The sequence below is a fragment of the Pholis gunnellus genome (genome assembly GCF_910591455.1).
Source record: "Pholis gunnellus genome assembly, chromosome: 7".
Taxonomy (NCBI): domain Eukaryota; kingdom Metazoa; phylum Chordata; class Actinopteri; order Perciformes; family Pholidae; genus Pholis; species Pholis gunnellus.
In genome coordinates, this window is record NC_136533.1 from 22,116,663 (window position 1) to 22,129,444 (window position 12,782).

General features: G+C 39.9%; 1 protein-coding gene across 1 annotated transcript; it reads right to left on the minus strand.

Moving 5' to 3' along the window:
- Positions 1–808: 808 nt before the first annotated feature.
- LOC306698707 (myosin heavy chain, fast skeletal muscle-like) lies at positions 809–12,398 on the minus strand. Its single transcript, XM_079163159.1, has 40 exons — positions 12,376–12,398; positions 11,841–12,062; positions 11,622–11,765; positions 11,377–11,533; positions 11,256–11,283; positions 11,068–11,167; positions 10,883–10,975; positions 10,729–10,792; positions 10,549–10,647; positions 10,357–10,460; positions 10,099–10,237; positions 9,882–10,000; positions 9,320–9,469; positions 9,061–9,231; positions 8,675–8,975; positions 8,473–8,543; positions 8,287–8,374; positions 8,069–8,186; positions 7,860–7,983; positions 6,991–7,127; positions 6,652–6,907; positions 6,325–6,567; positions 6,064–6,240; positions 5,831–5,976; positions 5,647–5,737; positions 5,158–5,547; positions 4,920–5,046; positions 4,712–4,830; positions 4,427–4,623; positions 3,837–4,020; positions 3,508–3,673; positions 3,263–3,387; positions 2,846–3,154; positions 2,552–2,755; positions 2,324–2,449; positions 2,069–2,239; positions 1,876–1,980; positions 1,676–1,771; positions 1,056–1,187; positions 809–908 (listed from the first exon to the last, which is right to left on the minus strand). The coding sequence occupies exons 2-40, from the start codon at positions 12,045–12,047 to the stop codon at positions 888–890; spliced, it is 5,799 nt and encodes a 1,932-aa protein (XP_079019285.1). The 5' UTR covers positions 12,048–12,062; positions 12,376–12,398; the 3' UTR covers positions 809–887.
- Between the last annotated feature and the right edge of the window lie 384 nt (positions 12,399–12,782).

The following is a 12,782-nucleotide window of genomic DNA, read 5'->3' on the forward strand; positions in this document are numbered from 1 at the left end:
CTTCAACAGAAGTTTATTTTAGGCTCTCGAACACCCTCTTCACTTTAAAGAAGGTAAACTAATTTTAAAATACATCAGTGCTTTGCTTTTCTAAACAGTTTTTTTCAGCATAATTTTTGAAAGCTTTACTTCAAACTTTGACTTCAACTTTTAACTTTTTATATATTTTCAATTTACAGAATCTTTTTGCAATCAACAATTTAAACAAAATAATATAAGTAAGTCATGGATGACTTAAGTAATATATACATACATATATATATATTTACTTTTTTCTTGATTTATTTTTATTTAATTTTGAGTTTTTCAGTTTCATTTCAGTATGAGGCACCATAGCACGAAACAAGCACAGAAAGAATCCAACATGTGAAGACACTATTAATGCAGAAAAAGTGATAAATCAACTAAAAACAAAGATTCTTGAAGCACTATCAGTTTGTCCACTTATTAGGATACTCATTTTTCTTATCTGACAGAAGAACACTGAGTGTGGAGGTTGATTATTCTCTAAAAGGTTGGAATGCACTCTCTGTTAAACATTCATAAGACACTCATTAAACTCCTCTCTTACACTTTACATTTTGTGGCTAGATGCGTTTTGATCAGGGCCGAAAGTGAGGGTGTTTCTGGGATGCCAGAGGTTATTGAACTGTCTCATTCAAAAGTATTGGCCTCCAAAGATGGTTTCTATAGGAAAATGTATATTGAATTAAGTCAACTATTCATCCATGCTCATGCAAAATGTTCATGTTGGGATTACAGTGACTTGGAGGACACAATTAGATCAAAACAACACAGACAATGCAAGTCAAGATCAAAAATGATTTTATTGTGGTGTATTTCACATCATATTTTATGATTAGAAAAAAACCCTCCGCCGAAGCGCTTTATTCAGCTACCTCTTTTCCCTGTGAAAACAGAAAACAATTATTACATAAAGTGCATATGCGCCTATACACATCATACTTTTTCAGTCATGACTGATTTACGTGATTTACATTGAAATAGTTGGAATTTATTTCAATTACATTTTCATCAAGCTGAATGTTAGTTACCTTGCCAGAGTCACGGCTTTTTGCTCTCAGCTTGTTGACCTGGGACTCTGCAATGTCAGCACGCTCCTCAGCCTCCTCCAGCTCATGCTGGACCTTCCTGCACTTGGACAGATGAGAATTGGCCTGCTCCTCCTGGAAAATAAGAGACATAGTTTAAAGGTATGGAACACTTTTTAAATTTGAATGTATGACGGAAACATTGTTCATGATTGTGTACAATATGAATATGACATAACTGTTTACTTTGCCAAAATCAAATAAATTGTTCATAACTATATAGCTATGGTGCTTGATAACTGATTGTTTTTTTCCCCGATCATTCTCGTCAACATAATTAAATATAATGTTACAGTAAATAATATGTTTGCCTATTACGATGTCAGCTTTGCTTAATATTGCTTTTGAGTATCAGTTTGAGTTATTCTAAATTATATTTATATGAAATTGATTCTCCAACCTCTCCAGCACTTATTTTAGTATCAGACGACTTACATTTGGTAGATGATATTACATGAAAGAATGATAATGATAATGAAAATGAATGTTTTTGCTGTACTTTTATTTGTATGTACTTTATTTTAAGAAATTGTCAGTATTGAAAATAAATATGTTATCCTTACCGCTTCCTCAGCCTGCCTCTTGTAGGCCTTCACCTTGAGTTGCAACTTGTCAACCAGATCCTGCAGCCTGGAGCCATTTTTCTTGTCCTCTTCAGTCTGTAATAGACAATGTAGATGTGCAAGTTCAAATGTTTTTAATGGTAAGTACAGTATATTGGATAATTTTGTCCTGTATATTTTAACTGTCAAAGTGACTGTACCTGATAGGTGAGCTCCTTCACTCTCCTCTCATATTTGCGGACACCCTTAACAGCATCTACTCCACGTCTCTGCTCAGCCTCAACCTCTGTCTCCAGCTCACGCACCTTCAAAACAGAATAAGAAAAGAATTAAGTTTCCATATTGTTTCAATGTCTTGCTTCAGCTTTGTAAACCTTAACATGACTTTCTTACCCTAGACTCAAGTTTCTGGAGCTGCTTCTTGCCACCCTTCATGGCCAGGTTCTCAGCCTCATCCAGGCGGTGCTGCAGGTCCTTGACAGTGACCTCCAGGTTCTTCTTCATCCTCTCCAGGTGAGCACTAGTGTCCTGCTCCTTCTTCAGCTCTTCAGCCATCATAGCAGCCTAGAGGAGACAGCATAACATGTTATTAAGCAATATCTTTAAAAAACACATTGGATTAAAAGTAAGAACAAAATGTAAACCTACATCAGTGATGGCCTTCTTGGCCTTCTCCTCTGCATTCCTTGCTTCCTGAACAGTGTCATCCACTTCACCCTGGACCTGGACCAGGTCAGTCTCAAGCTTCTTCTTGCTGTTCATGAGGCTTGTGTTCTAAAAGATAAAATGATTTTCTCACTTAAGTGCCTGAATTTAGGTTATTGTAAATCTCATTAGACATTTGATTTATTGAAGAAATTAAAGGAGTTTGTTCACCTGAGAGTGCAGAAGTCCAACACGCTCACTGGCGTCCACCAGCTCCTGCTCTGCAATTTTGCGGCTTCTCTCTGTCTGCTCCAGAGCAGCTCTAAGTTCCTCAATTTCAGCTACCATGAGACCGTTCCTGCGATCAACCATGGCAGCTTGTTCCTTGTAGTCTTCCTGGGCTCTAACAGCATCGTCAAGGTGCAATTGTGCATCCTAGTGAAAAAATATCATGAAAATATTATGAATGCCGAAATGTCCCTGTACTGACTGTAGACTGCGGAAGAACTCTGTGTCTTACAATACCTTAAGCTGTGCCTGCACATTCCTCAGCTGCTTCTGGGACTCAGCAGCCTGGCGATTGGCGTGGCTCAGCTGGACCTCCATCTCATTCAGGTCTCCCTCCATCTTCTTCTTGATCCTCAGGGCATCGTTCCTGCTCCTGACCTCAGAGTCCAGAGTGCTCTGCATGGAGTCAATCACTCTCTGGCTGTTCCTCTTTATCTGCTCCATCTCCTCATCTTTCTCTGCCAGCTTCCTGTCCACCTCACCCTTGATCTGGTTGAGCTCCAACTGGACACGCAGGATCTTAGACTCTTCGTGTTCCAGAGTTCCCTGACGATATCAAAGAATGAAATATTCATCTCTGCCTTCAATCCATTTATGCTGTTTTCTACTATTTGCTATTTTTTTCTGAAGATCTCTCCAGAAACAAATATGTACCTCAGCCTCTTCAAGAGCTGTCTGGATCTCAGACTTCTCTGTCTCCACCTGCTTCTTGGACTTCTCCAGCTCATGGATGCTCTTGCCAGTCTCACCAATCTGTTCAGTCAGATCTGAGATCTCCTCTGCAGATAGATACATTTGTTTAATATTGTTAAGCCTTGAAGTGTAAAATCTAAATACTGTATTCTAACACATACACTTGTGTTGAATACAATGTCACTTTTACATCATATAGAACTCACGTTGCAGGTTCTTGTTTTCACGCTTCATGGTTTCCAGGTGATCCAGAGCTTCCTCATAAGAGTTCTTCATCTTGAACAGCTCAGTGCTGAGAGAACGAGCCTCCTTCTGTGCTCCCTCAAGCTCTGCCTGACCCTCCTCATACTTCTGTTTCCACTCTGCCAACACCTGAATAGCACAATTACTACAGTTCAGTTGGTTGTTCAGTTGTAGCACTACAGAGACAAATATATATATATATATATATATATATATATATATATATATATCTATATATATATATCTATGTTATTGTTTGTATGGCTTGGCCACACAAAGTAAACATTGCTACCTTGTCAAAGTTCCTCTGCTTCTTGTCAAGGTTGGCTGCCAGACTGTTGGCCCTCTCCACATCAATCATGAGGTCCTCCACCTCACTCTGGAGCCTCTGTTTGGTTTTCTCAAGAGAAGCACACTTGGAATTCACTGCCTCAATCTGCTCCTCAGCCTCCTGAAGGCGCTGGGCTAGCTTTTTCCTGTTTGAAAAATGTAGAAAGGACTTGGAGCCTTAGTAACAACAATGTGCACCGTTAGTTCTTAGCTGAAACATTTTACATTAACAAATACTGTATCATGAGACAACTATTTTTTTAAAATTTCATTTACAAAGTTGGAGCTCGTATTATATTCGAGGATTAGCTGTTCATGTCTTCACAAAGGCGGATCTTCTTTTTTAATGGAGCCTATCGATGTAACGCTGGTGTTATGCTCATACAGAGAGTGTTGCATTTTGGTGAGCATTTTTCAAAGACAAGGTGTTGGATACGGTGTGAGGGGATCTTACATTTGGGCCATTATGATAATAACATGTCTTTAGGATCTAGATGAACATATGAAAGCAGAGCTAAATTTGACCATTTAATTGCATGAAATGTTACTCACTTGGATTCCTCAAGCTCCTCAGTGCGCTGAATAGCATCAGTCTCATACTTAGATCTCCACTGAGCCACCTCACTGTTGGCCTTGGACATTCCACGCTGCAGCTCAGCCTTGGCCTCCTGCTCCTCCTCAAACTGCTCCCTCAGCAGATCACAGTCATGGCGAGCTGATTGCAGTCCATGGGCAAGAGCATTCTTGGCCTGTTTATAAAAATGATTCATGAATTTACAACATTTCTAAATTCCAAAACGAACAATACCAATGTACACTTACTTAATGGTTTCTTACCTTAACCTCCTCTTCAATCTGTCTCTTCATTTCCTCAATCTGCTGTGTGAAGGCCTGTTTACCTCTGGTCAGCTGGGAGACAAGGGCTTCTTTCTCTTCAATTTGACGGCTGAACTCACCTTTTGTGAAAGATGTCATAGTACATTAGTTAATCTTACATTTCTCAATAACATGCACAACAGATCATTCAATGATAACAGGTAGATACCATTTTCTGTCAGGAGACGTGCTTTCTGTGCACTTGTGTCATTGATCTGACGAACATGTTCATCATTCTTGGTTTTCAGTTCGCTATATTGGTCCTCAAGTGTACGGCACATCTTTTCAAGATTTCCCTAATGAGTGAAAGAGAGATGAGATCATTGATCAGATTTTATTCATAATATTACATGCTATATTATCGACATTAATTTGTGTAATAAAATAGCATGTAATGCATTGTGTACCTTTGCTTTAGCAACATTCTCCATGTTGCTGGAGAGGTCATCGATCTCCATCTTGTATTCACTCTTTTCCTTCTCAAGCTTCTGCTTAACACGCTGGAGGTTGTCAATCTGCTCTCCCAGCTCAGCAACGCTGTCAGCCTGCTTCTTGCGAAGAGCAGCAGCAGTGGATTCATGCTGCAGAGTGGACTCCTCAAGGTCTCGACGGAGCTTCTGGAACTCAGCCTCACGCTTCTTGTTCATCTCAATCTGAGCAGAGGTGGCACCACCAGCCTCCTCCAGCCTCTCACTGATCTCCTCAAGTTCCCTGGAGAGGTCAGCTCTCTGCTTCTCCACCTTGGCACGAGCAGCACGCTCAGCCTCAATCTCTTCCTCCAGTTCCTCAATGCGGGCCTGTTGAATGTAGGTGTAATGTCTTTCAGTAAACTTTCACTTTTGATACAAACATTAGGAAATGGGTGCAGTAAAGTTTTCTGCAACAAAATATGTCACCTGAAGCTCCTTGATCTTCTTCTGAAGCTGAGCACCCATTGACTGCTCATCTTCAATCTTGCTAAGGAGCTGACTGGTTTCAAAGTCCTTCCTGTGAGAATTATAGATAAAATACATATAGTTCATGCAGTTGACATTCTTTTTCAAAGAATGGTTGTTGTACAAATTCAAAAAGGTACATTACTTTTTAATTTTCTCATCAGACTGCTGCTTGTCATTCTCAAGATCCATAACTGATTCCTGGGACAGTTTCAGATCACCCTCGAGCTTCCTCTTGGCTCTCTCAAGGTCCATACGCAGCTTCTTCTCTTGCTCCAGAGAACCCTCAAGCTGAACAAATAATATTTGTTCACATTTTTAATCAACATTTTTAAGAACAGTCTTGCTTCTTCAATCAGAGTGTATTTGTAAACTTACATCATCCACTTGCTGCTCAAGCTTGGTCTTGGCCTTGGTCAGAGTGTTGACTTTGTCTTCCTCAGCCTGCAGGTCATCAAGAGTCTGCTGATGAGCCTCCTGAAGGGCTTTCTTTTCCTTGGTCAACTTAGCAAGGCTCTCATCCTGAGAGGCCATCTCCTCGGTCAGGTTCTTGACCTAAGTGTGCAAGAAAGATCTCGTCAATAAGCGCTAATCATTATCATTTTACTTGATATGATGGTCAGATTATTATTTACAAACCTTGTTCTCAGTGGCATGTTTCTCCTTCTCCACTTTGGCCAAGGTAAGCTCCAGATCATCAATATCCTTCTTGAGCTCAGAGCATTCATCCTCCAGCTTTCTCTTTTTGGCAGTGAGCTCAGCATTGATTTCCTCTTCATCCTCCAGTCTCTCAGTTGTCTCTTTGAGTTTGGCCTCCATCTGAATCTTGCTCTTGATAAGACCCTCACATCTCTCCTCAGCATCTGAGAGAGTCTCTCCTTCCTAATCAATTTAATACAAATAGACGTCAGCACACCAACAATGAACAACATGAAAAAGCACAACTGTCTGTTGATGTGTACCCACAGCTGCTATTTGCTGCTGCAGATCATTTTTCTCCTGCACAATGGAAACCATCTTCTCCTCCAGCTCCTTCTTCTTGGCCAAGGCAGTAGCCAAGTCAGTTTTCATTTTTTCATAGTTGTCCTTCATGTTTGCCAGCTCCTTCTCAGTTTCAGCAGTCTTCAGCAGAGGCTTGATCTTGTAGTACACCTTCATCCATGGCCAGTGTTTGACATTCATAAATGAGCGGATATTGTACTGGATGGAATAGATGGCTTCCCTGCAGACAAGAAGTAGCTGTTATGGACAATGTTGTTTGTGATTTTTCATACCATCATTCAGAATGAGTTATTTTCAACATGCCTCCTCTCAGTCATCTTCACAAACTCCTTTCTCATGACGTAACCACGGGCCAAAGCTTGAGTCATTGTGACCAGTGATGCCAGTTTTTCATCTCTCATCTCCTCAAGGGTACCCAGCAGACCGGCTTTGAAGAACACCTAAACAAACAAAAATAAATTACAGGTAGGATGAACTGAGGAAGTGAATACTTCACATCATCTAAAACTCAGCATAGTCTCTCTGCAACGACCACTTCTGTAATGGTTGATTTAATAAATACAACAACAATTGCTTCCTTTCTAGACCCAACCTCTGTCGGAATTTTCTTTCACTCACACGTTCATATGCTGTCATTTTTATCTATGCAGCTGTCCCAGAATCGCGGCTAAAAAATGTGTTAGCTGCTGTCATCTGCTAACAGCTAACAACGATCGAATTGTTCTCCTGCTGACATGAGAAGACACGCTCTGCCTGAGTCCACGCTCAATTGAGTTTTTCATTTATGAAGATGACTGCGGTTTACTGCAGTGATCACATTATTGTTCCCAGGACAACAGGACGCCTTTAGTCTCTAGCCCTTTTCGTATATGATCGTTGCTGTAATGTTTGATTGAAGAGTCCAAACTGAAGCAATTTTTGATCACTTGTGGCCACTACCAGCAGGTTAACAGTAGTGAGGAGTAACCACTGGAACCATGAAATGTCCTTGAGCATACAGTCATAAATTAGCATTAAAAAACCATTAGGGTGATGGGTCCAGCAGAATGCGAGATTAGCCATAGACAGAATGTAAAAAAGATGCAAACAACAATCATACTACATACTGGACTAAACAACTTAACCTCATTGGTAATTATTCTTCGGTTAAATAAGGAAAGGAAAGTGCTTACCTTGGTGTGTCCAAATTTGTACTCGTCTTGTGGGACATCAATTGACCCAAGCAGCTTCTCTGAAGCCTTCTTGTTGTCAATGAACTGGCCGTCGGGGATGACACTGGCATTCAGCACCTTGTACCTTTCATGAGAGAGTTAATGGTCATTTTGTGACCTTTTTATTTCAATAGTCCACATTAACATTCTATGAAAATATCCATTGATACCTCTGCTTGAAGTCAGCATAGATAATTCTGCTGGGGAAACCTTTCCTGCAGATTCTGATACCCTCCAGCACACCGTTACACCTGAGCTGGTGGATGACCAGGAAGTTCTCCATCAATCCTGTTAAAAAAGACATTTTTTAGTCTTTAGAATTATGTGAACCATACCAACAAAAGCAAACCACTCCTCAAAGACTCGTGAGATTATATGCTCTATGTACCTGGAGTCTTTGACTCATTGGGAATCAGGCAGCGCACAAAGTGAGGATGGGTGCTCCTCAAGTTAGTCATCAGCTTGCCCAAGTTCTCCTGTAGATCCAAAGTGGTGACTTATCATTGCATGTTACAGTTGTGATTTTGAGTGTAAGCTAAGATACATAAGATACGTTTGCAATGTCAAACCTTACCCTAAACTGTGAAGACACAGTCTGCATAGAACCACCCTTCTTCTTGCCTCCCTTCTTGCTGCCACCAACCTCTGTTGATAATTTTAAGTAGACATGTTTTTTTAGAACGGCATAAAATTTACTTGAACACATGTTACAGTTCAAAATATACAGCATCTATAACATTAAAATGTGTTTTAGTTTACTGTAGCTACTATCATACCCTCAACAACAGGTGGATACAGAACAGGCAGCAGTTTCACATTGGATTTCTGGTAAAGCTGAATGACAGAATCATTCAGTGGATCCTTGTTCTTGTCCAGCCAGCCACTGATATTGTAGTCCACGATACCAGCATAGTGCACCAGGGAGAAGTGGGCCTCAGCCTTGCCTTTGGCGGGCTTTGGCTTCTCAAATGCTTTGTTTTTGCCAAGATGCTGGTCATACAGCTTGTTCTTGAAGGATGTGTCTGATGCCTTGGGGAACATGCACTCCTCTTCAAGGATGGAGAAGATGCCCATGGGCTTGAAAAAAGTGGGAAGAAGTTTGTCATTAAGTTATACATTAAGTCAAATTAAGGAAAATGATATCACAAAATGATTTGATTACCTTTTCAATCAGCTCGATGCAGGCAGCCAAGTCCATGCCAAAGTCAATGAACTCCCAGATAATACCCTCCTTCTTGTACTCCTCTTGCTCCAGGACAAACATGGTGTGGTTGAAGAACTGTTGCAGTTTCTCATTGGTGAAGTTGATGCACAGCTGCTCCAATGTGTTGAACTGCAATGAAACATAACCTCTTTCTGTTAATAAGAATGATTATGTCATTAAAAGTATTGGCTGCTGAATTTTTGGAATTTAAGCTTACGTCAAAGATTTCAAACCCAGCGATATCCAGGACACCAATGTAGTACTGTCTTGCTTGTTTAGTGTCCAACATCTGGTTGATACGGATGACCATCCACAAGAACATCTTCTCATAGATAGACTTGGCCAGGGCAGGCACTGAGTTACCCACCTGAATGAAATAACGATGTGATTTGAAAAATTAACCGTTTTGTAAAATAATAGATTATTGGTGTTTTTATAATCATTCTTATGAGATAAATGACACAAAAAAATCCTAAATGAAAAAACTGCATTTAAGATTCAATTCAATTCATTTTTTTATAGCCTACAATTACAAATTTGCCTCGGAAGGCTTTATAATTTGTACACATATGACATCCTCTGTAGGGACCCTCACATTGATACAGGACCCCCCTCCCTAGATTCAGCATTCAATAGATAAAACTTCAAGTGGTAACATTGAACACTTACATGGCTTTTATTGTATCAAGTGAACCCTGTAATACATTATTTTGGTAGAACTAATATAACTAATCTTTTTTCAAATAGTAGGATATTGAATATTGATAATTCATGTTTACCTGAGGTACAGTCTGTCCCTTGGTGACATACTCATTTCCAACCTTCACTCTGGGATAGCACAGAGCTTTCAGCATGTCAGCGGAGTTCAGACCCAGCAAGTAAGCAACCTTGTCAGCCTCTGAAAATAATTCAGTGATTTCCATCATGATATGAACAGAAACCAGTGTGAATAAGAACTCTATATTATCTTAATACTGTTTTTCCCAAGCTACTCACCCTCTGTGCCATCAGGCTCAGCCTGCTCCTCACGCTGTTTTTGCTTGAACTTCATGTTACCATGGTGGAGCACAGCACAAGTCATCTTGTAGATGCTCAGCTTCTCTTCATTTGTGAAGCCCAGGATATCAATAGCATTCTGAATTCAAAAGATGTGTCCACACAAAACATAATCACTTTAGAAAATGCACTTAAAAGAGCATTTTTGTATGTATTACACAAAATATATTTCAGTAGTTTGAAGTGAAAATCTCTCACATCAGTGGCTTCCAGCTCAGCTTTGTCATCAATGCTGGCTACAGCGATCTGACCCATACTGCACATGGGGAAGTCGTAGGGGTTGGTTGTGATGAGTCCCAAATCTGGTGATCAAAAAAGGTTGAAAATGTCAATAATTTAGTTTCATTTGAAAACAGTAGGTGAAATGTTGCAACATCTCAATCTGTTTACCAAGCAGCTCAGGTTTGTGGCCGGTCATCATCTGGAAGAAGATGTGGTAGCCTCTTTCAGCAGGAAGCTGGTATGTCACTCTAGACTTCTCCAGCAGATCTACAAATATTGTTTATAAGTCACAGCTAGGCCAATTTTCAATTTGAGTCATTTGTATGTACAAGGAGTATTATTACTTACATGTCTCAATATCAGCACTAGCCAGTTTGCCAGTTGTGCCGAAATGGATTCTGATGAATTTACCCTGTTTGGAACAAAGAGATTTTTAATATCCCTCTACATGGACAATCAGTAACAAGGCCTCTCACATGTGTAGAAATTGTTTCATACTTACAAAACGAGAGGAGTTGTCATTCCTCACAGTTTTGGCGTTACCGTAGGCCTCCAGCAGGGGATTGGCTGCAATAATCTGATCCTCCAGTGACCCCTATAATCCAGTATTAGAAGCAATATCAGAAAATGACTTTGGAAAATTTTCCATTGGTAAAGAATCCTGAATTGTAATCATCAGGAACATACCTTTGATGTGTCCCTCTTCTTGTCTCCACCAACTGAGATTGTTGCAAAGTACTGGATGACACGCTTGGTGTTCACAGTCTTTCCAGCACCAGATTCTCCACTAGGCATAGACACAGACTTATAAGAATTTGATCAAGATATTTGACTACCTTCAACAGAGTCAACAATTGTAAATAAACCAGACTTACGTGATCAAGACAGACTGGTTCTCCCTATCTGTTAGATAAGAAACAAAAGAATGAACTATGTTTCCCTGCAACAGAAACCTCATATAATGATATATTCTACATTGTTATGGTAATGACTTACCAGTTGACATGAACTGATAAGCGTTGTCAGAGACAGAGAAGATGTGGGGTGGAGCCTCCATACGCTTCTTGCCTCTATAGGCAGCTACACATTCAGAATCGTACACTGGGAGCCACTTGTAGGGGTTCACAGTGGCACAGAACAGTCCAGAGTAGGTCTGAAAGTTATCATAAGAGATTTAACAGTTAACATTATGTTTCAGTCATTTTCAATAGTTCTCGTTCTCCTTTGATAGATTGTCTTACGTAGATCATCCATGCTGCATAACGCTCTTTGAGGTTATACAGCACAGAGGCTTCATTGAGATGGGTCATCATGGCCATGTCCTCAATCTTGTCGTACTTGGGAGGATTCATTGGATAGACGTCACCTTCTTTAACTGTCTTCTCCTGAAATATGACATTTGTCACAATGAGAACTGATCATACTGAATTCCCAGTTGGCTCTGACTTTGTGATACCTACCTCCGAAGTGTCCAGGACTTTGACGGTGACTTTGTCACCATCTTTCTTGATGATTGTTCCCTTCAAGTACAGCTCCTTGACATCGGCCACGTAGCAGGCACTCTTGGCATCAAATGGTGAGCTTTGAGCCTCAATTCTCTCCCTCTCTGGCTTACGTAGGTAAATGGCAGCTTTGCCATACGTGGCCATCTCCGCGTCGGTACTCATGGTGGCGGCTTATGTCTGTTAGATAATTACAAAGGAACTGCAATCTTAGACTAATATTTTAATTCCATGTAATTTACATCACTTGAACTTTAAATACATAAACAAATCCACATTGAAACCATGTATGTGTATAGTTACAGGTGGGCTTCAACTTTACAACTTTGCTTCCAACTTAAGTCTTATTCAGACTTCGTTGTTACAGAGAATACATTTAAACATGTTGAGTTTTGTCAAAATGTTTGGATGAAAAACCGAATCTGAATCATAAACATTTTGCCTATGTATTAAACGCTTAAGGATAAATTAATCATTTAATAGTCATCCTTACCTTTCCCCCTCTCTCTCAATATTATTCACCAATCCTGTTCAAAACAGTTTTTGTTGTTAGAGTAGGTGTAAAAACAAAATTCATGCAACAATTGATTTTATTCCTACAACTTATTTCTTAAATGTAGAACACATTCAAATTGTCTCAATCTGAAGAGAGCTTAACATTACCACAGGCAGGAACTCAGGTCTTCAGTTGTACAAGTGGTCGTGTCCTTGAGTTGCCTATATACTGAATCAGATTTTGATGACACAGTGTAAGTTAAATATGGTATACATACCGAATGTGGTAAGGCAGACAGCCCATAATAAACCATATGTTGTATGTCATCTAATGTTTCAGGTTTCAGTTTATATGGCCAGGTCTTCAATTTTGCTTAATCATTACTTCAACAGAAGTTTATTTTA